We start from the raw sequence: 13,722 nt of genomic DNA, 5'->3' as shown, positions 1-13,722 counted from the left end.
CCGTAGAAAGGAATGAAGTGCTGACACAGACCACAACTGGCTAAGCCTGGGAAACTCGGGAAGTGAAATAAGCCAGTCACGAGAGGCCGGGTATTTATGGCTCCATTTATGTGAAAGTCCAGATTAGGACCTTTCATATCAATTTAGACAAAAAGTAGATTAATGGTCACCTGGGGCTTGGGGAGGGTAGTGTCTTGCTAATTGATATGTGGCTTCTTTTTGGGGTGATAAACCCATTCTAATCTTTTTTTTTTTTTTTATTACACTATACTAAGTGTGCTTTATTTATTTATTTATGGCTGTGCTGGATCTTCGTTTCTGTGCGAGGGCCTTCCCTAGTTGCGGCAAGTGGGGGCCACTCTTCATCATGATGCGCGGGCCTCTCACCATCGCGGCCTCTCCCGCTGCGGAGCACAGGCTCCAGACGCGCAGGCTCAGCAATTGTGGCTCACGGGCCCATTTGCTTCGCGGCATGTGGGAATCCTTCCAGACCAGGGCTCGAACCCGCGTCCCCTGGAATGGCAGGCAGACTCTCAACCACTGCGCCACCAGGGAAGCCCCCCATTCTAAAATTAGGTTGTACAACTCTGGAAATATACTAAGAACCACTGAATTGTACACTTTAAACAGGTGGATTTTTTGGTATGTAAATTGCATCACAATAAAGCTGTTTAAAAAAAAAAAAGAATCTGCAGGCCATTTGCTACAACCTGGATGAACCTACAGGGCATTATGCTAAGTGAACTAAGTCAGACAGAGAACGACAAATACTGTATGTTACCACTTACATGTGGAATCTAAAAAACAAAACAAATGAATGAATATAACAAAACAGAAGCAGACTCACAAATATAGAGAACAAACTAATGGTTACCAGTCAGAGAGAGGGAAAGCAGGAGGAGCAAGACAGAGGTAGGGGGTTAAGAGGTACAGACTACTATGTATAAAATAAATAGGCTACAAGGACATATTATACGGCACAGGGAATATAGCCAATGTTTTATAATAACTTTAAGTGGAGTGCAATCTATATAAATTTTGAATCACTATGTCGTGCACTGGAAGCTAAAATTGTAAATCAACTATACCTCAATTTAAAAAAAAAAAAACTGGGGGACTTCCCTGGTGGTGCAGTGGTTAAGAATCCGCCTGCCAATGCAGGTGACACGGGTTCAAGCCCTGGTCCGGGAAGATCCCACATGCCACGGAGCAACTAAGCCCGTACGCCACAACTACTGAGCCTGAGCTCTAGAGCCCGCGAGCCACAACTACTGAGCCCATGCGCTGCAACTACTGAAGCCCGTGCGCCTAGAGCCCGTGCTCCGCAACAAGAGAAGCCACCGCAATGAGAAGCCCGCGCACCACAACGAAAAGTAGCCCCCGCTCGCCGCAACTAGAGAAAGGCCGTGCGTAGTAACGAAGACCGGACACGTGCAAAAATAAATTTAAAAGAATAAATAAATAAATAATTGGCAGGACAAAGTATATATTTCCTTAAGCCCTGCCCTCAGTTTTTCTGAAATGATGATCTCTTGGCTTGGAGGCAGGCCATTCTATAAGGAGACTTGAGAGACTGGTGAGCCCACAAGGCTCTTCGATCATCTCGCCTTCTGTCCTCCCCCTGGGGGCCCAGGAGCCTTGGGGTGTCTTAGGAACACCTGAGGCATCTGAAGCTCCACATGGGCATTGGTTTTTGTAACCTGAGCAAGCACAGCAGACAGAGCTGCTGTGACAGTTGAAATGCAGACGCTTCTGTGACTTAAAAAAGAAAAATCAGGATTTAAATTCACTACCAAATCAACAGTAGCTTTCAATTAAGGTCTTTGGTTTCTGAGAAATTTCTGCAGATTGAAAATAAAAGCGAGAGAATCTGACTCTGAAAACGCTTAGGAAACTCCTATCTAGAGAAAATTGCTCATTTTGGAAAGGGGCGACCCAGGGGCTCAGAGACGTGAACGATGTGCCCAAGGGCACACAGCAGGCGCTGGGCAGTGCGGGGCAGGGCCGGCCCTTTTCTGCCAGACAACGGTGGGCACAGTGAGTCGCCCCGGGGACCCGGAACCTGTCCCAAAGCAGCAGCACTCACCTGTAGGTAAGTCTAGCTCCACTCCGACCCACGTGCCCTCCTGGAAGTCAGTGGGCCCCACGTATCTCACGACGCCCGTCTTGTTGGGGCCCACGGTCACATATTCTCCCTCTCTGAGCCACTCTGGGACCTCACTGGCTTCTTCAGAATCCGAGGAGACTTCCAACCTTACCGGGGCCTGTGCCCCAGCGCTGCCGTCGCCCGGGCCCCCTGAGGCCAGCGGGTCCTCCTCACTCCCCAAGGGGCCGCCGGGGTCCCCGCCGAGTATGCGTGTGAATGACTTCAGCTCCGAGGTCCGCACCTTCTGGATCCTGAAGGGAGGGGCTGGAGCGGGCGGCTGGCACCGGGGGTCAGCAGGCGGCGGCGGCCTGGAGACGTCGGGCCCTGGGCCGGCGGCCGGCTTCGCCTGGGGCTGGGGGCTCTCCGTTTTCTGGGGGGCGGCGGCAGGGTCACTCCTGCCCCGCCGGTCAGGCGCGAGGGGGCCTGCCGCCTCGTCCCGCTTCACCGCTGCAGCCCCGACGGGGGCCGCGGCCGCGCCGTCTCCCGGTGCCATCCGCTCCGCCGGGCCGGGCAGGGCGCGGGACGTGACGGGCGCGGCCGGGGGCTCGGGCTCGGGGGTGGCCGGGCCGGGGCCGGGCGGGGGCGACGCCGCAGCATCCAGGCCGGGGCCGCAGGCGTCCGACAGGGTGGCGCTGGAGACGCTGTGCGAGAAGTAGCCGCTGGACGCCTCGCTCAGGGGGCTGGGCGGCCCGTCCGCGCCCTCAGGGGCCGGGGAGGTGGGCGCGGGTCTCGGGGGCCCGTCGCAGGTCTTGGGCGAGGGGGCGGCCGGCGAGGCCACGGGCACGTCGGGGGCCCCGCGCAGCCCCGCGCTCTCTCGCTGAGCCTGGAGCAGGGAGGGGAGAGTTCACAGTTAGGCGTCCGCTCCCCAAAGCCTGGAGACCAATGCTGTTGTCAGCGGGGACATGACAGCTCCCACGGTGGGACAAGCGCAGCCGCGCAGCAGGGCGGACCCGGTTCCCACCTCAGTTCCCCTGTTCTCGTGCGACCTCCGCGAACCAGACACGCAGGCCGACAAGGCTCCGCGCTGGCGCTGCCCCAGCCGCGACTGAGGGCTAAGCTAGACGGCCACGGGTGCCCCTCATCGCCTCTCCTTGCCGTAAACTGCGGGTCGTAACGGCTGCCTGTGATGGCATGATTTCTAGTAAGAGTTCCATAGTTGGTCCTAGTCTTGTTTCCTGGCACAGAACTCCCAAAACCCTTGGGGTTTCCTAAGTGGTAATAACAATAAGGGCTTCTCCATACTCATAACGAGGCCATTTCAGCCACATCTGAGTTTGTTAACGGGGTGACTTTTGGAAAGCCCCCAAGGAAGGGGGCTGGTTGCCAGAGGGAACAACCATGTGACTAGAGGATTGGAACTTTCCATCCCACCCCTGACCTCTGGGGAGCGGCTGAAGGCTGAACTGATCACCAATGGCCAGTGATTGAATCAACCATGCCTACACAATGAGGCCTCCGTAAAAACCCAGAAGGACAGGGTTTGGAGAGCTTCTGGGTTGGTGAACGCGTGGCGATCTGGGGAGGGCGCTGTGCCCAGAGAGGGCGTGGAAGCTCCCCACTCTTCCCCCACGCATCTCTCCCAGATGGCTGTTCCTGTGTTACATCCTTTTATAATAAACAGATAATCTAGTAAGTAAAATGTTTCTCTGAGTTCTGTGAGTCACTCTAGCAAATTGATTCAACCTGAGGAAGGGGTCATGGGACCCTCTGATCTGGAGCACACTGGACTTGGCATCTGAAGTGGGGACAGTCTTGTGGGGCTGAGCCCTCAACCTGTGGCATCTGACACTGTCTCCAAGTAGATGGGGTCAGAAGCCGAGTTAACTGTAGGACACACAGCTGGTGTCCCAGAATCGCTTGGTGGTGGGAACCACACATACGGGGCGGCCACCTCGGCGACGCGGTACAAGGCAGGCAGGCCAGGCCCTCACACAGAGCGTGGCACGTGGCAGGCGCACACCTCCCAGCGCCTCCCACTTCCCTGCACTCGGGCTCAGAACTCCTGCCCCCGTGTGAACGGATCCCCCTGCCCAACACCGACTCCACGGGGAGACTGACAGCATCGCTGGAGGCCAGAAGAGCACTTTCCTCCTGCAAAACTGAAATGATGGTCTCACTGGAGGATCTGGAAGTGCCAGGGCACAGCTCCACCAGCTCGGGCGGGAAGCAACAACCCTGGGGCTTGCGGGCGGGGAGGCAGGGGGAAGAGGAGGAACAGAGGCTGCCTGCAGGCTGTGCCCTTCCTCCGAGAGGCCGTCTCTCAAGCTGCTGCTCAAGGCTGGTCCCATGTCATAGAGCAGGGCGTCTGGTCCCGGGGGACTCAGGCCGAGAAGCAGTCAGCCCGGCGAGCAGGGGCTGAGCGAGGCCAGAGCTACGCTGGCCTCTCCGCCTCACGTCACCGTGTCCGAGGGAGCCCGCAGAGAGGCACAGAGCCCCATCTCCTGGGGAAGATGACAGTCGCGGCTCCGCCGAGCTCTGCGGTTCTGGGCGCGCTCTAAGGTGTCTTGCCTTGATAACTTAAGCCATTGGGAGAAGGTGGCAGATTATCTTTGTATTCCCAGTGCACAATGACAGGGAACGGGAAACAGAGCGGGGAGTGGGTTGGGGGGCGAGATGGGTGCTGCTCAGAAAAAGAAGTGTGTTTTCAATATTTACGGAAAGATTATTTGTATTACAAGAATGGCCATTTTCCATTTGAAATACAGGATTTATTTGAACTGGGAAACAGCTGAGATCTGTAAGTCTCTTACAGTTACTTGGCTTAACTCAGCAATTTGATAAATCGTGCATTTTCACGTGAATTGTCATTTATATTCCTGTCTCCAGAGGCCCTCCTTCCCCCACAAGGCACACTCTCAGGGTACAAAATTAACAGCACCTCTTGAGATTAACAACCCATTTTTGTGATGGATCTCTGGGCTGCAAAATTTACTAAATCCAACAGATCAATAACTGTCGCCAGCATAAATACTCTAAAAGATTAGGCAATCTTTCAATCATTTTTTTTTTGCAACTTGTACATGTTTTATTTACTCTTTTCTATTTTAGTTTTAATATCACTGACTGGGCAGGGAAGAATACACAAACAAAATTACAGTAGTCTAGAATCTGAACAATAACTATGGCCCTTAAACAGCCTGCGTTCCCCACTCTCCCAGGGTTCAACCCACCACTGCCGGATCTGCTGTCTGCTAAGGGCAGCTGGGCCCGTCCGGAGGAGGGGACAGTCCTGCAACAGTGCCTTAGAGCTCCTTGCTGTTACCTCATCAGCACTACTGAATCCTCTGATGTGGGCCAGAAAGTACTCGCTTTACAACATGGCCAGAGAGGCTAAAGGATTCACCCAAAGCCTCCGGTAAGTGAAAAGCCAGGGATCAGAGGTCACATCCACAGCGACAAGAAAAAGGTGACGGGAGGCGGCAGAAGGCGAGCCCAGATAACCCCCGTTCTTTCCCGCTGACCGAGCGCAGCTCAGATCCTTCTGCTTCGGCGCTGCGGCAGCCGCTCCCACTCGACTGGAGTTGCTATGCGAATGAGAGCCTCCCTGCGTCTTTGGGTTACACTTTGCCCGAAAGCCTGGACGCAAGCGAGCCAGCGGGACGCTGAGCGAGCCAGCGGGATGTGCAGCAAAGCTGCGCAGAGTGCACAAGGCAGCGCCCTTGCGTAAGGGGCTCCGTCTCATCCTGCCCCACCGGCCTTGGGACCCCAGTCCTGCCTCCGAGGAATAAGAAACCCGACTCACAGGGGGCTGGGGGGGTGGGGGGGGTGTCACAGCTCTATCTTCAGTGAAATTCGTGAACACCAAGGATGGCCTGCATTGAAAAGGGCTGCTCAGAAAGTAGTAAATTCTTGAACGTCTAAATTTTCTTTCGAATTATTTGGCCTCTTTTCCTACTGTTTTAATAAATAAAATTTTCCTATGACGATACAGCATTTCCTAAGAGGATGAACACACAGTGGGAGAAAATAGATCTGCTATTCATAAGATCAGAAGTGCTGTTCATCTGTGGGAGATCATAAGAGACTATTTTCTCCCCAGCTTAGCATCAGTCTTGTCACGCTGATATCATGAATCAGAATGAAATGTAAAACTGAGAATTAAGTCAACACTTGGAATAAGGAGATTGTTCTGTTTATAGAAATCGCCTCTACCTAGCAGTGGGCTATTAAAGCCACAGACTACATTAGCAGTCAAGCACCTAACAGTTTAGCAATCATATGATTAACAAGTTGAAAACAGAAAAGTGTAGCAAGCAAAATACAGAGGGAGAAGACGGTGACCTATATTACAGTTAATTACCAAAACGGGGATGCTAAACTAAAAAACCACGGGTGTGGCCTCAACAGTCACAGTATCGGGGCCGCCCGCCGTATGTGGGGCAGCCGCCAGCAGAGGCGCCGCCAGGCCCGACTAACTCACCTCCAGCGTCCTGGGCGTCCCGGCATCCGGGAGGGCTGACTGCACCATGATTCGAGGCACGGGCTGAGTAAACAAGGGAACAGGTGGACACAGGGATCAGGGGAAGCAGAACAGAATAACCAGAGAAGCTTTCAACTGAACAGACGGGAGAGCTGTCAGGATGACCCACCCGAAGCGAATGTTTACAACTTGCAGGAATTCTAACAAGTCACTGCCTAGCAGGCCTGCCCGGGGCTGGGGTCGGGACGCTGCAGAGGGAACGTGAGAAGCCGGGAGCTCAGCCAGCCGCTCGTCCCCAGCTGGCAACACCACACACGTGCTGAAGACAGTAAGGTGTATGGTGTGCTCTCTCCGCTCTCGCGCGGCACACGTCAGCCAAGGGCTGCGTCTCTACACACAAGCGTTACAGGACTTCACTGGCCCGGGAAACTCCCGGTCGAGAGGATCACAGGCAGTGCCGTCACGGGAAGCAAGGGGGACGGAAGCCGGTGTGGCTGGAGCACGAGGCACAGCAGGACAGGGACGTGGGCAGAGGCTCTGGGGTCTGAACTGAAGCTCCCGGGCGACGGTAAGGACCCCTGCGACGCCTGGGCAGAGAGGGCGGGACGCGAAGAAGACCGACCTGCTGGTGGAGGGCAGGCTGGCTGGAGAAACAGTGCGAGAGTGAGGCGGGCAAATCACAGGCTCCAGCAACAGAGCAGGGGTGAGGTGACGAGAGCCTGAGTTAACGGGCACAAGTGACATCACAAGAACGGAGTAGGCTGCTTATGGACACGTGGTTCAAGGAACATTTACAAAAAGAGAGAGCTAAAAAAAAAAAAAAAAAGACAAAAACTAGGGGGCTTCCCTGGCGGCGCAGTGGTTAAGAACCTGCCTGCCAAGGCAGGGGACATGGGTTCGAGCCCTGGGAAGATCCCACATGCCACGGAGCAACTAAGCCCATGCGCCACAACTACTGAGCCTGCGCTCTAGAGCCCGCGAGCCACAACTACTGAGCACACAAGCCACAACTACTGAAGCCCACGCGCCTAGAGCCTGTGCTCCGCAACAAGAGAAGCCACCGCAATGAGAAGCCCGTGCACCGCAACAAAGAGTAGCCCCTGATCGCCGCAACTATAGAAAGCCCACACGCAGCAATGAAGACCCAACGCAGCCAAAAATAAAGAAAAGCAAAAACAGAAACAAAAACAAGCCCTAGGATAAGGAAAACGGGAGTCAAAGGAGAGAGCTGGTAACCGTGAAGGAGTTGGTAGCTGCTGAGTCCACTACAGCAGGTGGGGAAGGGCACAGAGTAGACGCAGTCATCTCGAAGAAGCCCGGGGTCCACCACATCCGCCTTTATTCTCTCAACCAACGTCTGGCCCCGTCCCAGGCCTGCCTGCTCCGACGCACGAGTCTGGACCTCGCCTCAGAGCTGGGCTCTAAGAGGGTTCCGTCCTGGCAAAACGAACACATACCCGCAGTCCTGTCTCACAGAAGAGAGTCAAAACTGGGTGTCGGAGTTTGTTTCCACGCAGTTACGCGTGTCTCTTCTCTTGCTGGCTCACTGATCTACTATCTAATCTAAGTTGCCCAGAGATCCCTCCAGGTCCCTTCCTCTGGCCCTGAGCACTCCAGGTCCTCCCAGGTCCCTGGTGCACCTGGGGGCCCGGGGGCCTCTGCTGTCACGACTTCCCGGATAGTCTGCAGGCACGAAGGCTGACGGCCGAAGTCTTGCTTCCTACTTGGCAGCCCAGACTCTTAATTGAAGGGAGAAAAGCCCGCCTGCAACAAGATGGCCCACTGAGGGGGGGGTGTCGACCTGCTGTGTTCACACACCAAACAATCGCGTTTCAGCAAAGGTACCGCTACAACCAATTATGCCCTGGGACTGCCTTTGGGAGAAAACTGCTAGAAGGGATTAATTTTGTAGAGGTGAGGGACCAGCAACAGGATTGGAGCAAAGGCACAGAGGAGAGGCAATTAAATAGGAGATGGTAGGAGATCCAGCTAAACAGATGGGAGGACCCAGGGATAAAGGAAAAGAAGACGCACTCTACCCTGCAAACACTGGGGAGTTCCTCGGGGTTGAAGGCCAGGGAGAGTGAGGGTCAGAGGTGTGTTTAAGAGAGCCAGTGTGAGCAGGCAACAGAACAGAACGAGGGAGGACGCCGCTGGCAGCAAAGCCACGGACCCCCGCCCCCGCCAGGCTCACCTCACTCCCTCCCACCCTACAGCACCTGCCCCCTGCTCCCCGCTCCCTTTCAGGGGTTCTCCATTTCAAGCACGTACCCTTCACCCTGTCTTACAGTCCTTCAGTACATGGCCTACTACCTTTATTTTTATTTTCCCCATAGTGTCTGAAGTCCCCCACGAATGGAAAGGTGTTCAGAGCATAATTCTCAGTAAGGGCAGAAAAAAGTTTGTTAAGCTGGAACTCCAAAATACTTGCATTCTTCAGTTAGATCTTATTCAAAACCGACAAGATTGGTGTGAAACATTCTCCCTTAAGGCATAAAAACGTAAAAATCCCACCAAGAATGGAACTATAGCCACCCAGGATGAAAGATTTTCTAAGATTCTTGTCCTCCTGAACGGAGCATGGAAAAATAATTGACACTTTTCTTTATGATTCAGAGTGATTTTTAAAAATCCAGTAAATGTTTGGAAAAGTATCTGCTGAAATGAATTAAAGGGCCAGCTTGACTGGGACGCGATGCTGGAATCCAGTGGACCCACGGGGCTTCCTGGTGGGGCAGGGCCCCTGGCCGAGACTCTGTGGCTCCAGGCAACTAAGCGGAAGACTTCGAGTCTAGCCCTGACCATCACTCACTCTCAACAACCACCTCTTGATCAGGCAACAGATCTGCTCCATAGAGATGCCTGCCCAACCCCCAGCATTCAGATGACGTGAGAACCAGGGCACTGGATGATTAGACACACCTGAAATGGCTGAAAACCGTGTCAACAATAAGGTCACATCAGGTCTGAGTGGGTCCTGAGTGCAACTTCACGTACTTTGACCGCACCCACTTCGCTTCACACACTGGCAACTTCGGGGTGTCCCCTCCGAGGGGTGCTAGGTAGCAGTGGTTGTCAAATACCAACTCTGGACAAGAGACGACCACAGGTAGACACTTCTCCAGCAAGGCACATGCTCAAGAGGGTAGGGGCACAGACATACAAGACTGGCTGCGTACCGGTTTCTATGGAAGCTAGGCGCTGGGTACCTAGGGATTCACTCTAATATTCACTCTACTTCTGTATATTTCAAATTTTCCCATAATACTGCCCTACATGATGAACTTAACTGGGGCTCTGCTTCAATGTATAAACTTAGCTCAACAAGGACTCAGGTCTCAGGCGTACAAGGCATTGCAATAGCGCTGTGGGAACACAAAGACCTGAAGAATACGGGCTCACTCTCAACAAGGCGGCAATCCAGTTTGGGGGAAGGACGGTATGCAAATAACAAAAACGTCAAGGAAAATGATAGCTATCAGAATGACAGTTTCAAAGGAGATTCTGTTCACCAGGCCTAGAACACCTCCATGAGGGTGATTTCACTTTGAGACAGGGCTTCAAGACGGAATGGCTTTTCCCACAGCTGAGGGACACCTCGAACACGGAGAGCGGCGTGACAAAGGCAGGCTACCCTTTGTGTCTGGCAGTGTTCCCTCCTCTCACTTCCCTGCCCAGGAAAAGCTACTCAACCTTCCAGGAGGTCTTGGGAGAGAGAGAATGATCTAGACTGACCAGTGCTGGGCAGAGGCAATGGAGGTTAGGGTATGTGGAGGAGGCCTTGTATGTAAATTTATGGTGGATTTTCACAGGCAATGAAGAACCACCAAAGGTACTGAATGAAGCGGCCATAAGAACTAGGCTTACAGAAGATTATCCCTAAATAGGGTAGAGAGAAAACTTGGAGAGATCAATTAAGCGGCTGCTTCAATGGTTCAGCGGAGAGCCAATAATATAAGAGCCTGCACTTGGATGGTAAAAGGAAAAGGAAAGAGAAATGAAAATTTAGAGATATGAAGGAGACTCCTGAACACCTGGAAACACCTGGGGGGAGAGCGAAAGATGCTGCCCAGGAAGAAGGGACGACACGGCAAGGGTGACGGTGGCCTCAGCAGAAACAGCATGCACACGCACCTGTGCCTGTGCACGATCATGGCGGGGAGGGGTGAGAGGCAGGGGGTACCAGCCTTCTGTATTTGGCCATGGCCTTTGGTGAATTTAGCAACCTTAGTAAGGGTACCAAAAATACCTACAAAGTGCACTGAAATCTTCAGTGTGTCATTTGTCCTTCACACGGAACAGCTCACATTTCCAAATGGTACTGCTTGCACTTTAATGCTCTTTTACATATCCCCCGCGCAGGCGGTTGCCTCCGATCTCAAGAGCTCAAAACACTGCAGATCATAAGTTCATTAATCCTTACGACACATCTGGTAACTATTAATAAAAATGACTGCAAAGTATTTTGCAGCTATAAATATTAAGAAGTCCCACGAGGCTCACGAATATAAGGATAATTATCTACATTTCACACTACAGAAACCAAGGCTCAGAGGCACTTACCTAACAGTTAAATGCATGCAGACTGCCCAGGGGGGTCAGTGACAGGGATGGAAAGGGACTGTGGCCTGGAGGCCAGCTGAACCTGCCATCGTGCTGTCCCGAGGGTGGCTCAAACCTAGCAGATGGGCAGGTGACAGGCAGAGGGTTGCTCCGAAGCATTTCGGGGAAAAGGTGATGGTCACACTTCTCATACCATACCTCGTCATTTACTAAACTCTGGCTTTCACATGCCACCTGAATGAAAACAGAGCAGACTGGCTCAGAATTTCATAACTAGGCATAAAAGCTAATTTGGAGACCTCCTTGCCCCAGAATAAAGTCTTAAGTCCTTGGCATGACTTGAGAGAACCTCACCTCTCACGAGGTTGCACTTCCCTTGCTTGGCATGCTAACCCACTCTGCGCTGAACACGCCGTCCTCGCGCTGTCCCTTCCCCTAGGGTATCACATTCCACCTGGTGAAGACCTAGTCATCTTTAAGTCTCAGCTCAAGCAACATCTACTCTTCCTCAAACTGCGGGCAAAATGCCGCCTTCACTGTGTCACCCCCGACACATACATTCAGCACCTACAACATCGTCCTATTTATCTGTCGATGTGTCTCGACGGGAGCCCCTCTCGACTGCGAGCTCTCTGCAGGGTAGGGGTTATGTCTCATTCATCTCATCCATAAACAGGAACTTAATGTTTGTTGAATGAATAAACAGGTAAATAAGTGAACGAATGAATTACTTAAGTGACATGAAGGCTGAATTGTACAGTTAGATAGGATTTGGAAAAATCCTATCAAAATCCTATCAAATTCCAAAATTTGGGCATAGGGGTAGGTAGAGGGCAGAAGAGATATCAGCTGAAGCAAAAGATCATCACTTTGTTCAAAAAAAATTAAACTTTCTGATGTATTTTTTTCTTATTTGAAAATGAACCTTTCCTAATAATCACCCCTTACCCTGATTTTGATAAATTCTTACATGTCATTTTCTAATGGTTCCTAAGTGAATATGATCCTCTAAGTCTTTTTTTTTTTTTTTTTTTTTTTTTTTACAACTCTAACCAACCACTTTAATCCAAGCATAGGAAAATACAACAAGAGATGTAAGATTTATTTTTGCCTTAAATACTCAATAGCTAACCTTTGATATTCGTGCTGCTAAAGTGAGAAAAATATAAGGAACACCACTGAGCTGGGGCAGTGCACATAAACAAGATACTTCCCCTCATCTTTGAATATGTTCTGGTACAGTAATAAACATTAGATAAAATCAGACACGTACAATTACTAAAGATCAAGAATCAGCAATAGCCTAATCAATATAAACAAATTTTTAAAGGTTATGTTCATCAGAGGCAGGGTGGTGAGGCTGGCAGCATCAGGGAGAGCTGGCAGTGCCCCCCCCACGGGTGCAGGCACAGGCGCTCCAGCCACCGCGGAGGGGGTGCCCTCGGACCCAACCCGGCAGCAGCCTGGGCTCATGAGCAGCCTTAGGACCTGCACTCTGGCTTTCCAGAGGGATCCAGGTAAGACTGCGCTGGCCACGATGAAGCCAGCACTTTTATCCACCTGGCAGTTAAGGTTCTTAGTTTAAATGAGTAACTCGGCATTCTAATTGATCCCTCAGTCCTTTGTGTATAGACCTGATCACCTCTGGGTGATCACATCTGGAAGGTGGTGATCCAGTCCACAGGAATCCTCTAAGCAATGCCACCCAGAGAGGATGGCGGGTGGCCACCAGCTGGTCCTCGCCAGAGACACTGTTACCCTACCTGGCACATGCTCCTTCCAATCAGTGACATTAAAGTGTCAGTGTGTCAAGCATGGGATGGTGGGTTCACTTTTCTGACCAATATTACAATCCCTCATGAGGTATGTACATACATTTGAATAGATTCTTCCAGTTTTATTCTATTCCAATCCATCTTCCAAACTGCAGTCAGAGGGGCTTTCTGAGACACAGATTTGACCACGTCACTCTCCTGCTTTAAGCTGTCAATGATTCCTCATTGCCCAGAGATAATTTTTTTTAGAAAGAAATGGACAAAAGAAACAAAGATGGATAGATCCTACCCAGTGTATTTCCACGGCATGACTAGTTCCTCCTTCAAATACTTTATAGAGTCATTCATTCTACAAATATAATCGCTTGCTATTTTTAATCAAACCCAGTGAAACCTCTTCAGATCACAACTGTGCATTAAGTTTTGTTTCTTGAATATGTCTCAGTTCTGCTACTCCCCAGGCTCTGACCTTAGTTAACCCACCTGAGCCTCATCTTCCTCTCTGTCCAACTCCGTGTCTAATATCACCCTTCAACTCCGCCTGTCCAACATGGCAGCCACCAGCCACATGGCTTCTGAGCACTTGAAATGCGGCTGGTGTGACTGAGGAAGCGGATTTATTTTACTTAATGTTAACTAATAATATGTAAATTTAAAAATTAAAGCACCTTTAAGTAAATTTGGAATGGCTTGGGCATGTGGATCTATTTTTCAACTTCATGAACTCTAAATGCAGATCAAGATTTCCAAGGAAAATTTAGTATCTAAATTGAGATGTGCTAGCAATGTAAAATACACACCTGATTTCAAGGACTGTA

At 51.4% G+C, this 13,722-nt stretch overlaps 1 protein-coding gene across 5 annotated transcripts in view; it reads right to left on the bottom strand.

Moving 5' to 3' along the window:
* KIF13B (kinesin family member 13B) overlaps positions 1-13,722 on the bottom strand; it is a 192,235-nt gene that overhangs the window by 5,608 nt on the left and 172,905 nt on the right. For 3 of the 5 annotated variants that reach the window (XM_082402760.1, XM_082402762.1, XM_082402763.1), the window contains 2 exons: positions 6,567-6,629; positions 2,087-2,969 (listed from right to left, as the gene is read on the bottom strand). In XM_082402760.1, coding sequence (XP_082258886.1) covers positions 2,087-2,969; positions 6,567-6,629 — 946 coding nt within the window. The remainder of the gene's footprint in view (positions 1-2,086; positions 2,970-6,566; positions 6,630-13,722) is intronic. The other 2 variants (XM_082402761.1, XM_082402764.1) reach the window with 1 other exon arrangement.

This window comes from Balaenoptera borealis (genome assembly GCF_965194805.1).
Source record: "Balaenoptera borealis genome assembly, chromosome: 8".
NCBI lineage: Eukaryota > Metazoa > Chordata > Mammalia > Artiodactyla > Balaenopteridae > Balaenoptera > Balaenoptera borealis.
Note: the sequence above shows the minus strand (reverse complement) of the source record. Positions and strands in the feature narration are given on the sequence as shown.